The sequence below is a fragment of the Hyalella azteca genome, unplaced genomic scaffold (genome assembly GCF_000764305.2).
Source record: "Hyalella azteca isolate HAZT.00-mixed unplaced genomic scaffold, Hazt_2.0.2 contig10602, whole genome shotgun sequence".
Lineage (NCBI taxonomy): Eukaryota > Metazoa > Arthropoda > Malacostraca > Amphipoda > Hyalellidae > Hyalella > Hyalella azteca.
Window position 1 is genome coordinate 1 of NW_025940635.1, and position 18,945 is coordinate 18,945.

At 37.3% G+C, this 18,945-nt stretch overlaps 1 protein-coding gene across 2 annotated transcripts; it reads left to right on the forward strand.

The window, feature by feature from the left end:
- Positions 1 to 7,052: 7,052 nt before the first annotated feature.
- Positions 7,053 to 18,638, forward strand: LOC108679658 (ubiquitin carboxyl-terminal hydrolase MINDY-3 homolog). 2 transcript variants are annotated; one of them, XM_018168344.2, is made up of 11 exons: positions 7,053 to 7,219; positions 7,806 to 7,939; positions 8,464 to 8,575; positions 8,877 to 8,951; positions 9,614 to 9,671; positions 9,879 to 9,993; positions 10,925 to 11,075; positions 12,783 to 12,920; positions 13,359 to 13,681; positions 14,122 to 14,210; positions 14,343 to 18,638. In XM_018168344.2, exons 1-11 carry the CDS (start codon positions 7,126 to 7,128, stop codon positions 14,395 to 14,397), a joined length of 1,344 nt encoding a protein of 447 aa, XP_018023833.1. In that variant the 5' UTR covers positions 7,053 to 7,125; the 3' UTR covers positions 14,398 to 18,638. The 2 variants fall into 2 exon arrangements, with proteins under 2 accessions (XP_018023833.1, XP_018023822.1); XM_018168333.2 differs by having other exon boundaries at positions 14,122 to 14,433.
- The last annotated feature ends 307 nt before the right edge of the window (positions 18,639 to 18,945 follow it).

Consider the following 18,945-nt stretch of genomic DNA (forward strand, 5'->3'; position numbering starts at 1 on the left):
ATTCGTAATATATTCACAGACGTATTTAAAAGTCTCAAACCATAATATTCTTCCTATAAAAACAGTTATTCACTATTTGGTAGAGCAAGGTCAACTGTCAAATTTGACACATTTTTCGATGATCTCACCAGGTGGCATACATTGTCTCTCTTTGGATCTCAATATTTTCCCAGTAGATGGCCAAGACCTAGTGTTTTGGCAGTATTTTGACGCGCAAATGTATGACGTCACCATTTCAACCATCAACAAACGCATGGAACTAAAACAAAGCTTAATATAAAGGAAAAGCTGGAGAGGTGACGGAATTACCCACGATGTCGGAATATACCGCGTTTACCCAAATTGGTGGTTTGTCACTACCGTCAACCAGGGCTACTCTGGACTTGCGGGGTAACTCGGGAGTCGGGACAGTCCTCTGACACCACTATGCAGAGGGCGGATGCAGTGTCGCCAATATATGGATTTTTAAGCCCAAAGTGTCGCCAGCCATTTTAAAGATGTGTCGCCGGGTAATTTTTAATGAAAAGCCATTTATGCTGAGTAATGACGAACTATTTACAAGCCACAAACTTAGTTACAAGGTTGCATGCACATGTTACCCCAAATAACTAATTTTACCCTAAAAACAGTCCGATTGTACAGCAAGTGTCAACTGAACATGTAATAAAGCAGTCTGACCGCTCTAATGTGACCGAAACTACGCAATCGAAAAAACGTTGTTTACATTTTTTGCGGGAACTCATCGCAACTGATTTCCGGACAAGCTTCGCTGCATCGTAGTCCATCCAACGCACCGGAAACCTTACTTTTTTTCTAAATAGTTGGCCGAAGACTGAGAAATATATTAAATGCAAGAATTTAAATCTAAATGTGTCCGCAAGATCTTCTGAAGGCGAAAATTTGGCTACTGAAGCATCGCCAAAGATCTTGCAATATTCATCCACTCTCTGCACAGTGGCTCTGACAAGGCGTAAAATGTTTTAGAAGCAAATCTAATTGGAATATTGCACTAAATATAGTGGCATAAACATCAACATTTTTCCTATCTATGTAGTATTAAGGAAGTTCAAAAATACTACATTTACTAGCTTTGAAAAATTCCTGAAAAAATGGTGAAAAACGATATTTTGAAAAGTTAGTACTTCTGCTAAGGTCTGTACTCACTCTGTAGTAAAAAAAATATTTGCCGTATTAAAAAATTTTGCTTAGAAAAAAGTGCCAGACAAGTGTCAGCATGAGAACATTATTTGCAGATTTTACATACCTCAATCCAAATAAAAATGGCAGCCATTTCCGCACGGCGGGGCTACTCGGAAGTCAGGACACCCCCCCGGCCCTGGGGCTATTTGGGACACCTCCAAAAAGGCATTTACAGTAGAACCTCAGTTAGCAAAGGCTCCAGTTAAGAAAAAAATTGATTAAAAACATAGAATATTGATTACATTTACCTCGCTCAGCAAAAAATTTCACTTATCAAAAAATTAGTGCATCATCGGTCATCACAAAATTGTGCATAGAATGTCATATACCTATAGAATTGTGCACCAGGCATCATAGAATGAAAAGTAATTGACATAAACTATGATTTATTTCTCCAAAACATATGATGGTTGTCACTAAAACATTCCTTTCTGTTTCAGGTACTATGTTTTTCACAATTTTTTTTATAGTAAATTCACTTAACCCAAATAAAATGGTGTGAAATTACAAGCCGTCATGTAAGCTTACAGATACAGAAAAAATGCTATAAGGCTGCTGATATGAAGCTTGCAGTGGACAAGGTTGTTGTAAATGCTCAATGGCATGTTCATGGATACTGTAATATGGCATCAATAATACGGTAATATCGCATCAATAATACGGTAATTAATGTATATGGTAATATATCGATAAAGGAAAAACAAGTAAAAAACACAGAAAATGTCATTTATTCTACCTCTACATCATCTACAATGAAAGAGGAGGACTTCAGAGTACTGTTGATAATGGATGAGTACACTTACACTCTGCATGCTTCAAACGTTTCAAAATGAAGTTTTATTCCAAGTGTCCTGAGTAGCCCCGTTTGATGGGGCTACTTGGGACACTCTTTTTTTTGCTTCTGGCACCTTACAAATAGCATATGGAATTTTTTGGAGAAGCCATGTGATAGCCCCTGCAAAGAGCTTTGAAATGAGACTTTACTTGTTTATGAACTGCTTCATGGTAAGAAGTTATGAATGAAAAACTTTCAAAATTGTCCCGAGTAGCCCTGGTTGATGGTATGCTATCGGCTTATGCATCCGCACCATTAATAGTGCGGAGAACACTGCACTGGTTTCAATTTTGGGGGTGCCGCCCCCAAATGGGGTAACTTAGACCACCTAATGTCAGCCCTGATGGGGTAACATAGACCGGCTTGGAAGTTAATATAAAATTACCATATATAACATATTTTATGTTTGACAGCCTATTTATGTTTTTTCTTTATGTTTCAGACTCTACAGAGTCTTATATATGGTAATTTTAACTTAATTTCCAAGCCAGTCTTAATTTCCAAGCCAGTCTTAATTTCCAAAAACCAGTGCCCAGTGGGGAGTTCTTCAGTTCTTGGCAAACATTTATAGTAAACTTCAACTTAGCTGCAGTTAAACACTTAAAGTTTCACTCAAGAAATTCAGCCAAAGTAGAGGCTTTCAGTTTTGACAAGCTTCCAGAGAAAATGGGAAATCTATGACTCACTGATTCAGCCTTTTAGGAGTAATGAAAAAGTACTTTGCTAGATAATTTAGTGTGACAGCCATGGTAAGTACACACAGCCATCATTAGTCCACATGGTTGCCCCAAGTCCACATCGCAAATCCACATGGCCATTGTAAGTGCGCACAGGCGACACAGCCATCTTAAATCCACATTATAAGTCCACACGGCCATCGTAAGTCCACACGGGAAGTATTCCCAGAACTAATGGTCCAGAAAGAAGGCTAAATAATTGGTACCCTAGTGAAAGGCTGCTAGGGTACTGTAGACCTTATTACAATGTCATAATGTCATTAATGTTGGGTTAAAAAACTCATTATGTGCTGGAAAATTCCCCAAAAAAACCTAAATTATCCTGAGTGTGGGCTGAATAAGCATGAAAGAAATTTATATTTATATTTCATTCATGAGCGGAGTTATAATGACTAGGTATATGTAGTGATAGAATCTTATAGGGATCCAGCCAAGCCTGCTTGAGGGCTTGCTGTTCTCAATCAGAGCCTGAAGAAGCTCCAGGCTGTGCTGCACAGGCTGGACCTTCAGTAACTGGTACAAACTCATGTAAGGCACAGTTTAGACTTTGGGGCATGGATATGGCAATCAACTGGGCTAGGGATCTTTTATTTTATTCAATTTCTCTCATATCAGTTCTGTGTTGATTAATTCACGTTTCATTATACCGTAAAATGGGATAACTTAGACCGGTGGGGTAACTTAGACCACTTTTTGCTTTTTTAACCCCACAACTCAAAAACTATTTGACATAGAAAAATTTTGTCAATAGGCATTAAAGGCACACAACAGAAAGATTTGAAAAGTTTGCATATCTAATAGGTTAAAAAATTAAAAATGTGACCCACAAAAAAAAAAAACTATTATTTAAAGCCTGTCAGAGTACCCCCTCAAATTTTTTTATTTTGTGGTTAAATAACTCCAGGTTTTGATGCATTGTAGTAGAACTCTTCTAGTTACATATGCAAATGACAAATTTTAGGAAAGTGTCATAGTTTGCAAATGGGGGTGCCACCCCCAAATGGGGTAACTTAGACCACCTAATGTCAGCCCTGATGGGGTAACATAGACCGGCTTGGAAGTTAATATAAAATTACCATATATAACATATTTTATGTTTGACAGCCTATTTATGTTTTTTCTTTATGTTTCAGACTCTACAGAGTCTTATATATGGTAATTTTAACTTAATTTCCAAGCCAGTCTTAATTTCCAAAATCAGGACAGTCGTCCCACATTTTGTAGAAATGTTGTAGCAGCTTAACTAATCAAAACATTGCAAAACTAAAAATAGTGGCATAAAGTTCAACATTTGTACTATCTATGTAGCATAAAGTTAGTCAAGAAATCTTACATTTACTACTTCTAGAAAATCCCTGAAAAAAGTGTGACATATGAGATTTTTGGAAAAGTACTGCTGCTAAGGTCTCTAGCAAAAAAATATTTGCCGTATTAAAAAATTTTACTTACATAAAAGTTGCACACAGGTTTTGGCTTGAAAACATGATTAACAGAATTTGCGTATCTCATTAAAAAAAATTGCGGCCATTTCTGCAGGACAGGGTAATAAGGGACACTCCTAAAAATGCATTTACAGTAGAGCTTTGATTAGCAAAGGCTCCAGTTTATCAAAAAATCAACTAACAACAAAAAATGTTGATTACATTTACCTCACTCAGCAAAAAAATGTCACTTGTTGAAAAATTAATGCATCATTGGTTCTCACAAAATTGCGCATAGATAGAATTGTGCATCGGGCATCATAGAATGAAATATATTTAACCTAAAGTATGATTTGTTTCTCCAAAAAATATGATAGTTGTCACTAAAACATTTCTTTCTGTTTCAGGTATGTTTTAACAATCTTATTTTGTTATAGTGAATTGAATTAACTCAATTAAAATGGGGTGAAATTACAAACCGCCCTGTAAGCTTACAGCTACAGATGAAATGCTGCATGGCTGCTGATATGAAGCTAGCAGTGGACAAGGGCATTGTAAATGCTCAATGGCATGTTCATGGATACGGTAATATCACACAATAATGCAGTATTGAATGGATATGGTAATATATCAATATAGGAAAAACTGGTAAAAATCACAGAAAATGTCATTTATTCTACATGTACATCATCTACAAAGAAAGAAGAGGACTTCAGAGTACTGTTAGTAATAGATGAGTACACTCTGCACTCTGCTTCAAACATTTTAAAATTAAGTTTGACTTCAAGTATCCTGGATTACCCCTTTACCAGCGGTACCGTAAAATGGGGTTACTTTGACCGACGGGGTAACTTTGACCACTTTTTGTTTTTTTTAACAAAAACCCCCAAAACTCAAAAACGATTCGACATAGAAAATTTTTGTCAATGGCCATCAAAGGCCTAATACTGAGGCTATGTAACACAATAGAAAGATTTAAAAAGTTTGCATATCTAATAGGTAAAAAAATTAATGAAGTGACCCATGAAAAAGAGCTATTATTTAAAGCCTGTCGGAGTACCCCCTCCAATTTTTTTATTTTTTGGTAAAATAACTCCAGGTTTTGATGCATTGTAGTAGAACTCTTCTAGTTACATATGCAAAAGACAAATTTTAGAAAAGTGTCATAGTTTGCAAATGGGGGGCGCTGCCCCCCAATGGGGTAACTTTGACCACCTAATGGCAGCCGTGACGGGGTAACATTGACCGGCTTGGAAATTAAGTTAAAATGACCATAGGTACCTATATAACATATTTTATGCTTGATACGCCTATTAATGTTTTTTTCTTTATGTTTCAGACTCTACAGAGTCTTATATATGGTAATTTTAACTTAATTTCCAAACCGGTCAATGTTACCCCGTCACAGCTGCCATTAGATGGTCACATTTCGCCCATTTGGGGGCAGCGCCCCCCATTTGCAAACTATGACACTTTCCTAAAATTTGTTTTTTGCATATGTAATTAGAAGAGTTCTACTACAATGCACCACAACCTGGAGTTATTTGGAGTTATTTTACCAAAAAAATAAAATTGATTTCTACCCGGTCAAAGAAACCCCAAGAGCTGGGGTAACAAAGACCAACACTTTTTTTGAAATTACATCAAAATTATGAGAGGCAGGAGCCAGCAATTTATGGTGAGTAAAGCTAGAGTATAGACCTGTATTTTGCACGTTTCAATTTAAGTTTAACTTATCTAGTAAAAAATGGCATCATTTTGAAAAAAAGTGGTCAAAGTTACCCCATTTTACGGTAATTTGGGAAATTTTTATTTTTTATTTTTCTATTTTTATTCTTGCATCCAACGTATAGCATATCAAATTTTTTCAGAGATGCCATACAATAGCCCTTGCAAAGACCTTTAAAATGAGACCAAACTTGTTTATGAAATGTTTCATGGTAAGAGTTATTAATGAAAAATGCTCAAAACCGTTTGATAGTAATGAGAGAATAGTTTGAAGTTTCTCAATGTTGATATCCATGTTAAAACATAAGTTTTTGTTATTTTTCAGTCATGAAATGCCTTGAAACTAGACTTTTATAAGGCATTTCTATATTGAGTGAAGTAAAATTTATTGCCCATTGAACTACCGTATAGAGGTTACTGGCTGATGCTGTCTTGTTTACTTAGTACTATGTGGTTGTGTCTTGTGCTGTGGAGCTGTAAGTAAAGTAGCATTGATTGGTCTAAAATCTCAAAATATTAGGTTATTTTATATTATCTATAATATAGAATTGCAACATGGTAGAGAGACAGTGCTGGTCACTGCTGGAACCAAATTTGAACAACTCAAACATATATCTGAAAAAAGTGGTGGCTCCAAGATGTCATTTTTTTGAAAAATTTTGAATTCCATGGATTGATTGTGCACATAATTGAATTGCATTGGAAAGAATTCATCTAGCAGTAATCTTGTGGCACCAAAAATGTTGGAAAGCTGAATGATCTAGTTATGGCTAAGAAAACAAATATATTCCATGCTTGGGTGAAACTGTTCAATAAAGCTGCTTCTTCCATGTGTTAAAAGTAATTTGGTGAATGAGTGTGGCTACATCAGTTGTGGCTATTTTGAATTATTGAAAGTACACTAACATTTCATATTATATACATTTTCCCGCATATTAATTATTGGAATGAAATGGAAGTGGTGAAAAATGTAGGGGATAAGAGAGTGGTAAAGACACTGACACTGGTAGTTATTCATGATCTGTTCATGGTCTATTGACATGTTGACTGCTTTAAATGCAAATGAGTCTTGAAGCAATCTCTAGCACTAACTCTAATAGAGTCTTGAAACATATCTTAGCCTCAAAAATACTACTTGGTCTAATATTGGATTTATTTCAGTGATATTTATAAATACTCATTTTTATTTCATTGTATTGAACTCATGATGGAGGATCAGCAAAAACTTCTAAATGATGTTATTGAGCTTGTATGGGGGCCATGTATACAACCTCAACTCTTCAAACGTTGGTCGCAAGGTGAGAGAAACTATGCCATACTTTATACTGATATCAAATTTATTTCTCATATAAAATTTATTTTAAAGAGAACTTGAAATTTCATGAAGTTGAGAAACTCTCAAGTTTAATCAAAGAATATTAGTACAAATTTAGCTGTATTATGATAAAAATTGGTTGGTGACTTATACCCACAATTTGGATGATAAATAATTCAGACATGCCTATTATGTGGCTATTAAAACCAATGGGTTTATCTAAACAAAAAATAACAAATACGTTTATAATAAATAATGGAATTTAAAAATTATATATTATTATGTTTCCTTCTTCAAAATTATATTTCCTTCTTGATAACTGCTGTGATACATAGGTAGGTAGTGCACATATTCTTAGTACTGTGCATTGTTTGCAAATTAACAGCTTTGTAAGCCTAGAAAAATAATGTGTAGTGGCATCTTTTTCACAGAAGAAGTTGGGTAAACCTAATTTCATATTACTTGCATGTGGTCTTTTTGAGATCCTGTGCACCAAGGTCTTCACATTCATTTTTAAGAGAGAATAAGTCTTTTATGTTGCATTTTTTGAAACAAATTCATTGTTACAGGCTTTGTGTTCAGCAGTGAGGAGGCAACTGCTCTCCTTCAGACAATGGGAGGCCCCTGCTCAATTATTGCTCCTGTGCAGGCATTCTTGCTAAAGAATCTCACCCTTAATTACTCTATGGAGCAGCTAAAGCAAGTGAGAGAAGTTTTCAGTTTGATTTTCATTTTCTCAGCTAGGGTATAACATATACCAATTAAATTTAGTGCTCTGGTACGTATAATGCACCAGTAGGTTGGAAGTCTTTGAGTGTTGAATTCTCTGAAGTTTCATAAATGACTTTGTTCAGACCTGAAATGAACTTGGTTGTAATCTTGGCTAGTTTTGATGGCATTAGGATGACTTTATCAAGCATGATGGTGCTGTTTGTAAATAATAAATTTCTTTGAAACATTTTGTTAGGATTGGGCTGAATTAACCTCTGTTTGCCTCCTGCTTTTGCTTTCTCTTAGGCTAAGAATAAGAAGTACTTTTTACACTCCATTATGTTGGTAAATAATTAGTTTTATGTTAATATGGACAATATTTTTTTGTGAAATTGCATTGTTGACCACTAGGTACTACTATTACTATGATTTTTTATTAAAGAAGCCGTGTAGGCAGGACTTTGTTTTTTTAATTGACTTTATTATTTTCTATAAACACTTAACTTTCCCACAAAGGTATCTGCTGCAGCAGTTGATGGATATTTGGCTGCCAGCCTCTCGGAAATTTTATGCCTGTGCGCTGTAGAGGCATGCAGGGCACCGGAGATACACCTGTCTCACCACAATGGTAAGTTGTTTTTTTTAATGTTAATTCGGAAGAAGCTTTACTCAGATATTATGTGTAGGAGTGACTTGTGATGGCCAGATTTATTTTACCTTGAAATGCTTAAGAGAACTTTAGTGCACTTTGAGGTCCTGAAGCAAAGCTACTCCAGTTGAAATGAATGCTTCTCAGATGGGCAGCAAGTCTAAGACAAATTTTTGGTCCATAATATATTAAGTAAGCTTCTAACATGCATGTTCTGGCATAATGAAACTATGTAGATATTAATGAAATATTTCCTCCAATTATATTTCCTTACTTGCAGGTGATGACTCAGAATATGAAAGCAGCCTTAAGTTACGGCTTGTTGCTCCAGAGAGGGAGTGTGTTTCTCAAGAAGGTTTGATCTGTTTTCTGTCATGTTAATTTGTATACAGTCCCTACGTGTATATCCACAAATTACTGTCTGCCACTAAATTATGTTACTGCTCAAATGTACATTTCTTGCTTCTGGCTCATTATAACTATCTCTTAAGCTAGTAAGTATGTTGCCTAGAATATTTATCTTGATTCAGGATTTCTTTTCTACAAATGAAAATTTTACTCCTGGATACTTCTCTAATTTATTTTGATTTCAAATTTAAAAATTATTTTAAATTCATTATTTTAAAAGACGCATCAATTATGCATTTACAAAATATTTTAGCTCCATGGTGCTGACTTTAAAATAATTAGATTCAATCTATAATTGTTGTTTCATGTGTCAAAATTATGACGTTCTTCAATTGATTTGATGCCTCGGTTAAAGATTTGTTTCACACATTAATATGTTGGCACATATTAAAGCAAGCTATCCATGAAAAGGTTACCCTACTAGTTAATAGGATGGAATATTTGATTTTTGAGAAGGTTCTTTTTGAGAAGGTTCTTTTTTCATCCTTGTTGCAGTGTTGCTCTCTTTCTGCACTCAAGCTCTCTGTTATCATCATAAGTTTGTCCATGCATTGTAGCTTGCTATTAGCAGTGTTGCCTATTGCCTACATGACCACTTTCTGTCTGCAGAATATGAGGCCAGTAGACACGATTCTTCAGATCCTGCATTCCAGCATTCCCGTCTTAGGTAAGTTCGTGTTCTAGCCTTCTTCCTTCATCTAAAGTGCCTTCACCACTAACTCATTGAATTGCTTTGTGCACTTGAAGGCTTTGTTTATGGAAATATTACATAAAGGAATTGATATCAGTTAACTCAGATTCTTATTAGTCTTTGATTATTCTATTGGTTGACTTCCTCTTTCATCCATGTGATGAGGCTGGTGAATGTGTGCAGAATACAAGAGTTCCAGAGCAGGGGAGATCTGAGTGAGCACGTCAAAAGCCACCTTAGTGACTTCAAAGCTGAGCTGGGTGTTCTCTGCTTCCTCTACTCAGCGCTTCTAACTCGGGTCCGTGCTTGCCAGACTCCATTTCTGTGTCAAAATTTTTAATGAGACTTATGAGTTACTGATATGTTTCTATCGCCGAAAATGTCAATTTCGTTCAATTAAATGTGGCTACTAACTTGTCTCACTGTAAGATCACCGTATGGGTGAATTTTGCTGCATCTTACTACTTTTCTATCACCTAGTCTATAGTGTGGTTGCAGTAACATTTGGCTGATTCAGTACGTCTAATTGGGTGATGCATAGTTTATAGTCGTTTATATAGTATTAAAGTTTATAGTGAGCTGATACACTCTTAGTGTATGTAGTGTGATCTGCGGCATGAGTATTCTTAGAAATATTCTTCTGATGCACCTTTTTTGAGGCTTCCAAAAATAGATATATTGAAATTGTGCATTGATATCAGGGCCAAAGGCCTGAAATTTCTTGCTTGATTAACTTTAAGATTTGATTCAAGTAAGATAAGACTCGCTTTTGCTTGTTGGCCTTTTAATCTGTTAACTGAAATGAAGTCATTCGTGTCTTCTGCAGAAAAGTGCATCTCGATCTTATTCAGTGTCAAAATTCTACTCCTTTCCTGAGACCAATGATCGAGGTTCCAAGTGACCATAATTCTTCAGGATTCTGAGAAAATATTAACTAAATAATTTCCATAATTTCATGAAAAATGAATGCGATTTTTACTTGTTTTTAAACGAATTGAGTGATTTTCTTTAATGCGTAAGATCTACTCATCACAGGGAGCACAACTATTGTTGATATAATGATATTCTTTTGGTAATCTCATAGGTAACTATTTGTGCATGCTATTTCCCTGAATATTAACTATCATTTTGTTTGATGGCCCGGTAAATTTAGTTTACATCAATAGAAAAAAACTAATCATGAAGTTACAAATGAAACATGTGAGCAACGCGTGTTCTTTGTATTGCAGGGAGTGGCTAAGGGCAGCGCGTGTTTTGGCGAGAGCGAGCCTCTCATAAGCGGCGAGGAGGCCCATGGCGAGCAGTCGCTCCTGAACCTCCTCATCACAGGCACGCCGTCGTCTCACGTCTTCGACGGGGCGCGCGACCTTGGTGGCATGAGTCTGTGTTGTTCTCATGGCATGTTCAAGTCAGGGTTAGAGTTGCACCGAGCGATGGAAATGGCGTTGGTTTACAGTGGCCTGAATGTGTGTTGTTCTCATGGCATGTTCGCATCAGGGTTAGAGTTGCACCGAGCGATGGAAATGGCGTTGGTTTACAGAGGCCTGAGTCTGTGTTGTTCTCATGGCATGTTCGAGTCAGGGCTAGAGTTGCACCGAGCGATGGACATGACATTGGTCGACAGTCGCATGAGTCTGTGTTGTTCTCATGGCATGTTCGCGTCAGGGTTAGAGTTGCACCGAGCGATGGACATGACTTTGGTCGACAGTCGCCTGAGTCTGTGTTGTTCTCATGGCATGTTCGGGTCAGGGTTAGAGTTGCACCGAGCGATGGACATGACATTGGTCGACAGTGGCCTGAGTCTGTGTTGTTCTCATGGCATGTTCAAGTCAGGGTTAGAGTTGCACCGAGCGATGGACATGTCATTGGTCGACAGTCGCCGGAGTCTGTGTTGTTCTTATGGCATGTTCGCGTCAGGGCTAGAGTTGCACCGAGCGATGGACATGACATTGGTTTCCAGTGGGCTGAGTCTGTGTTGTTTGCATGGCATGTTTGCTCGGTTAAAGTTGCACCGAGCGAATGATGGGTCACCGGTCGAAGTGTGTTTGAGAGTCATTCAATTTTTTCCCAGGTTCTATTTGTGAAAAAAGTTGTACAGATGTGCGTCTAGTTTGATTCGCTATTTAAGAATATTTGTATTATTGTCTCTTGTGCAAAGTTAAGGAATAGAATTTCTTTTATCAAAAGGTGTTACCCATTTTCTTGCAATTATTCATCAAGCGGTGTGATGACCAACGATCATTTTAAAAAATGATTCACTTATATCATTGACTGTACTTAGGGCTACCAAGAGCTACGAATGGGATAAGCTTAATCATTATCTGTGTTGTAGTTGGCTGTGTAGTAGTTGGCTTATAACCGTTCCCGTTATTTCAGAGTTGCTGGGTGTTTGGCTTATAAACGTTCCCGTTATTTCAGAGCTGCTGGGTGTTTGGCTTATAACTGTTCCCGTTATTTCAGAGCTGCTGGGTGTTTGGCTTATAACCGTTCCTGTTTGATTTGATTTATTTATTTATTCACACAGGAGCACACGTTACAATGAAAAATATAAAGAAACGTGAAGTAAAATAGCAAGGCTTCCAGGTGAATGCTCATATAAGCTAAAAAAGCTTCGCAGGCAAAACAATAGGTACAAAACTCAATTCCAATGATTACAAGACGACAATTAGAACAAATAAGTAACAAATTTCTAAAATAATCAGAACCATTGACAAAAGCCTTAAAAACTGATAACCGTATGTCATAGTAGAAAAATCACCATAAAAGAGGCAATGTCAAAATTACACTTAGTAAAACAGAGCACAACTACAAACATCTACAACAACTACATATATTATTGCAGAGCTGCTGGGTATTTGGCTTATAACCGTTCCCTTTATTTCAGAGCTGCTGGGCTTATAACCTTTCCTGGGATTTCAAAGCTGCTAGGTGTTTGGCTTATAACCGTTCCCGGTTTTGCAGAGCTGCTGGGTGTTTGGCTTATAACCGTTCCCGGTTTTGCAGAGCTGCTGGGTATTTGGCTTATAACCATTCCCGGTTTTGCAGAGCTGCTGGGTGTTTGGCTTATAACCGTTCCCGTTGTTTCAGAGCTGCTGGGTGTTTGGCGCCGCCCTAGCGTTGGCCTCCTCCACCTGCAGGAGCACTATCGGCAGCTTAAAGTGGGCTGGTACCTCAAGAATCCACTGCATCCCGTGTGGCTGTGCGCGTCCCAGCATCACATCACAGGTACGACCAGTTTGAATGCCACTAACTTTTTGACCGAGTTGGAACACTTTGCTTACGTCCTTCAGCATCGAACCTGACCGCCGATTTACAAAATATGTTTCAGGTTATATTTACCTTATAAGAGAGATAGAACATAGATGGATCGCCGGACCTGGCTATGAACGATAGTATTTTTTGAGAGGTATTTACTACGTGGTATCAACAGTCATCCAAATATTGATTGCAGACGCATCCTATGAGCGTTCTGATTCCCGATCGCGAGTTCCGGTGTAGTTACGCGAGTTGTGTGTGTATGTTCTCTCAGTAACACTACCAACACCTGTGCAGTGGTGTTCTCTCAGTATCACCACAAACACCTGTGCAGTGATGTTCTCTCAGTAACACCACCAACACCTGTGCAGTGTTGTTCTCTCAGTAACACCACCAACACCTGTGCAGTGGTGTTTTCGCTGCAGCGGGAGCTGGTGTGCCCTTCTTCTGACGTGGAGCGCGGCCAGCAAGTGTTCAGTTGGTACGACACCGAGGGCAACAACTTCATACAACGCGACCAGCTGCTACCTGTGCTGCAGCATCTGGGCCTCTGTACCGACGAGCAGTTCATCAAATTCATGTGTCAAGAACTTGATCCTGATAATATGGGCGTCATTTTATATCACAAATTCCAGGATGCATTTTTTAGTGGCCAAGAGCTGCATCCTCCGCCTGACACCTTCACATTATTCCACTACAACGGCCTGCCAGCTTCCAATCCTGACAAGAAAGTGAGGCTCCTAGTGTACATTTCTTCAGTGATGGATAATAATATTTGGTTTACGTGGATCTTAATTTATAATTCTTGTTATATATTACGATCCACGATTATATATTAAGACATAAAATTGGAATAATTCGTCATTAATATAATTCTTGTTCTTCAAATATCTAATGATTTGCTTCTTGGACGTATCGATAGAATTAATATGTGCATTTAATTTATGTCTACATGGTTTATGATTTGATAAAAGGCCATATAAGGACATCTAATTATCGCTACATACGGTCCCCTATATAAATGTTTTGACTCAGGCTCTGTATATTGAAATCCGAAAAGATATATTTTTCTAGGCATTTTTAAATTATTTTCGGTTTTATATTAAATTACTCGTATATAGTATTTAAGGCTACAAATATTGAACTGGTTTCTCTGCTTCTGCTGCTACAGGTACAATACGCCAAAGGCTACGTGACTCGCCAAGAGACGCTCGTGCCTTTCGACTCGCTACATGATCTGACAGCGTGTTTGTCCAGCAAGTGGCCTAACATCGAGCTGCAGTGGGAAGCAAACTTCAAACCCTCCATGAACTGACGCTCTAGCAAGTGGCCTAACATCGAGTTGCAGTGGGAAGCAAACTTCAAACCCTCCATTAACTGACGCTCTAGCAAGTGGCCTAACATCGAGCTGCAGTGGGAAGCAAACTTCAAACCCTCCATGAACTGACGCTCCAGCAAGTGGCCTAACATCGAGCTGCAGTGGGAAGCAAACTTCAAACCCTCCATGAACTGACGCTCCAGCAAGTGGCCTAACATCAGTTGCAGTGGGAAACGAACTTCAAACCTTCCATGTGCTCTCTGTAATAACTAGAGAACCTTGCAAGAGACCGCTCGACGAAATCAGTTTCTATGAATAACTTCACGAGTCTGTATTAGTCCGGGAAATCTACTTCGCTGATTGTTCGTTTCTATTTCATTTTGAGTTTAAAAACAATGAGAGGATTTTCTAATATTTGAATTTATTTAATAAACTTCAACTCTATTACGTCCTGTATGCCTAAAAAGAAATTTCATGGTCGAAATTTTGGGACAAACAAGCAACGCTTTGAAACTTATTCGTCAATAAAGAAGACTGGATGACGGAATTACGCTTATCTGTTAATATATGCCTTGCTTAGGAAATATTGTTTACATTGCGTCTACAAGACCACATTTTATATGCTTCTGTAATTTAAAAATTTCCTGTTTATGTATTTATACAGATTCAACGGTTCAATGCGATTCTCTCTATTTTAATTTAATTCGGATGATATGACATCCATCTGACTGGAGAATATTTATATTGTTTTAAGTCTTTATATGTCTGAGTGAATGATTACATTTTCACAATTTTGGACTTGCATGATGGCCAGTGTGAATGATGACCTATTTTTAGATGCGTTTAAGGCTTCGTAAATGTTGCTGTTTAGTTCTATACGGAAAGCAGGCATTCGATGAACTTTCATTCAAATTATTGCATGCTTTCAGGAAATTTGGAAGTAAAGATGTTCAGAAGAAGTTTTTCATCTGAGTTAAATGCTCAGTCAGTTTTTCTTATGAGAGCTTATCATGCCTCAGTTGAAATGAAAATTATAAGTTGCATCTTCGTCTCGCCGTCCTTACTTTCTTTCGCATAAGCATGGCGCATAAGACTCCAGCGCCGTGCGTGCCAAGCCTGGTTACTTGTTTTCCTAACTGTGATCGCCGAGCTCTCGATGTGTAATACTCACTTCCCTTCCTACCCCGACTATTATTTGCCCTAAATAACTCTGCGAAAATTAAAATATTTTTCATTTCTTACTGCCACTACAAAGCCGCCTTGAGAGAGTGAAATTTTCTTAACTTTCAACTCGAGTCGATAGGTTCAAAATGTAGGTTAAACGGGTGAGAACTTTTGAAAATATTTCAAAGGTTTGCTTTACTTTGATCTCGAGCATTGCTCAACGATTTTGTAGCGGGGTGGCGGTACTGAAATCTTCCGTGACTTTGAATTAACTTACCTATATATATATTATATACCGTGCGTTAAAAACTAAGAAGTGCCCCGAATACTTTGCATCTAATAAGATCTTTATATACATTATATCTTTCGTCTTGATAGTGAGAAATACTGTGGAGAGCATTCAATGCAAATAGGTTTTCTGCTGAACCTTTTTGAGTAAATCTTTATGTATGATGATATCGTTCTTCGACTTCAATGTGTTCGATTAGGTATGTAGCTTCGACCCAGCAAACGAGAGTTAGGTTTTGAACGCAGTCTTCAAGGGTGCACATACGAATAAGTCTTGTAGCGTTTCCTTTTGATTATCAGTATTCTTCGTAATAAATAGTTTTCATCGTCTCAGTTTATCGTTACTTTTTGTCTTTTGAGTTGTGATCGAGAATAGTTTTTCTTAAATTGATTTTGAGGCAGCTTTGTCATCGATCATGCCGCGTATCAGGAGAGACGGGTGCATTCATTAGTGCGGTGGTCTCGTAGCATATTGCGTACTTTTTTATACATTTCAAAAATTAAATGTCCATGAAAGATCCAACTCGTTCCAATTGAACAAACTGCGAGCTATAGGTGGCGTTTTAGCCTCTCGCAAACGCTGGTTAGAGAATTTTTTTCTAAAACACAACTAAATAACCAGTATATTTTCTGCTAGGAGTCATTAAAACATCGTTAAAATGTTGGTGCGTATTCTCCATTGATATACCAATCTTACGAGCTCTAATTGGCTTACAAAATAATGTATTTTGTACGATGTTCACGGTATGAGGAAGAAGAAGATCTAATGAAGTCAGGATTCCGGAGTATTGGCATTTTGTATGGTTTCTGTGAATGAAGTTTTTAATTAACATTCTGAGCTCGAACGACGAGTTCGGAACTCCATTGCTCCGTGCGTGTTATATGGCATGCAATTTACAGTTTAACGACGTTAAATTGTGTATTGCATTTTATTTACTATTTTATTTTATTACTGTATATTTTAACGTTAAAACTGTCAAAATTTCTTGTCTAACATTACAATCAAGTTTTCAAACTATTTGAATCATCTTCCGTGGTTTTCGAATTATTTTTATTCTTATAATGGTAAGAATGTAATGTTTAATATAGTTGTTATTATTTCGTTATTTTTATGACTTTGTCACAGGTTTTTGACTATATTTCGCTTAATGACAATTGTGAGTGGGCGATTTGCATCCAGTGTATCCGACACCTGTGACGGACCGCCAAAATGCCCCCATCACGCGACGATGAGAAATACATTTTTTTGAGAATATTTAATGGGACTTTGTCAACAGTTACTAATCTTATGTAGGTGTCCATATTCCATTTTCACCTGCTTCAAAGCTCATAGACTGTAAATTTTAGCAGCATACGTATTAAATTGATCATATGATTAAACTGTTTTAATGTGCGATTCGTGTTGACGCTCAAAATGTGTGCTTATTGAGGTATAGAGAAGGATTGGTGAAAACTGTTCCTGGATGTTCCAGAAAGTTGAGAGGCCAATTAGTTAGGAGTTGACGTTCAGTGCAAACCGACAAACTTCAATGTGTATCTTGAATACCGCTAGTATCAGCTGAGAAAAGAAAATTTTTGTGCCTCTGAATCAATGATTTTCTTTCAAGCCATTGAATTGATTTTTGGCATATAATGCCTAGGCTACAGCACTGGAGAGACAGAACTTACAATTGTACAATCATTAGTGGTTCTAAACTTTTTCTACGGTCTTCGTTATCTCATGTGTAGATTTGTTATCCTAAACTTTTTTTCCACCCATGTTGAAGTAGATTTGTTATCCTAAACTTTTTTTCCACCCATATTGAAGTAGATTTGTTATCCTAAACTTTTTTTCCACCCATATTGAAGTAGATTTGTTATCCTAAACTTTTTTTCCACACATATTGAAATTCCATCGCACTCATCAGTGAAGAATTCATCTCATCGAGTTAGCAGCTGCCAACCATTGCTCCTAATTCGACGCCGATAAAATATACAAGCTATCATTTTTCTGGACGTTTGTCTAAAATCTTCTGATGGAATTTGCCTATAAAATTGTAATCTTATACGCTATACGGATATCTTATACGCTATACAGTAGTGTATAGCGTATAACTATAAGATATTGTATTGTATTGTAGCTGAGCTAAAAAAAAACGAATACAGCAGCAGCTTCTGAAGAGCTTTCGTTGCTCAAATGATTGGATACACTAAATGTTCACGTATACGGAACAAAAGAAAACCGTAGGAACAATCAAACGCTGTGCTCTGTTACTGTTCAGACCATGTTCTGTTCATGGCGTCCAGCGTGTAATTCTTTCGATTCCTGTTTCTTCTGTACATGCATCCGTGGGCCGTCTTTCCGAAGTTTTTTGTTCGCATGCTTAGTTAGCAAGCTTAGTTTTCAATCAACAACAAAGAAGATACAAATTTCACCATTTAGCGGAGTCTACAAGTGTTAAAGAATAAAGCTTTATAATTATTTCATGCATCGTGCTCTTAGGTTGGATTTACAGTGCAAAGCTTTTGACTGTGATGTTCATCATTTTGTTCGTATGTTAACCGGCATGGCATGTTGTTATTAAAACAATTATTTCAATCGTATTCGTATCGATTTATGTTTGTGTTCCTCATACAGCAATTACCGGTAGTGCAGCTTCAAAAGAAATGAGGCAAATTTTACTACCCAAAATGGCAATCAAGAACCTAAACTTGAATCCGTAAATCTCACACTGCTTGCAAAACTCAAGGATGTTATTTCGTTATAAATTTTTTATCTTTTGTTTACTTGAATCGCCTGCACATGAATCGGCTTATTGATAAAAATTCGCGGCGCATGAATTTGTGAACTCGAGATTTTACGTTCATTCTCTCATGTCAGCAACTGATTCTGTTCCTCCAATGACCAAACGATTGCCAATAAAGCTTTTGAAGGTTTCCATGAATTCTTTATTTTCGCCTGCACATCGAGTTTGGAAACAAATGACGTCTGTACCGCTCCCTGCTGCAGCACAGCTCTTATACCGACACGATCGCGCGATAACGCAGCTCTTATATCGACACGATCGCACAATAAAGCAGCTCTTATAAGAGTCACGATCGAACGATAAAGCTGCTTTTATACTTTTATATCAACACGATTAAGCAGCTCGGTGCCAGCTCCTTTAACGAAACGCTCGAACGATAAAATCGAATCTGATTTGCTGTTGAGTGAAGTTGCCGTTAGTTAGTCACTGTTTTAGTGTG

Excerpts from the sequence above, each read along its gene's own strand:
- LOC108679658 (XM_018168344.2), top strand. The coding sequence starts at position 7,126 with ATGATGGAGGATCAGCAAAAACTTCTAAATGATGTTATTGAGCTTGTA. Across the intron at positions 8,576-8,876 it reads ACACCTGTCTCACCACAATG|GTGATGACTCAGAATATGAA; the intron begins GTAAGTTGTTTT and ends CCTTACTTGCAG. Across the intron at positions 13,682-14,121 it reads CTTCCAATCCTGACAAGAAA|GTACAATACGCCAAAGGCTA; the intron begins GTGAGGCTCCTA and ends CTGCTGCTACAG.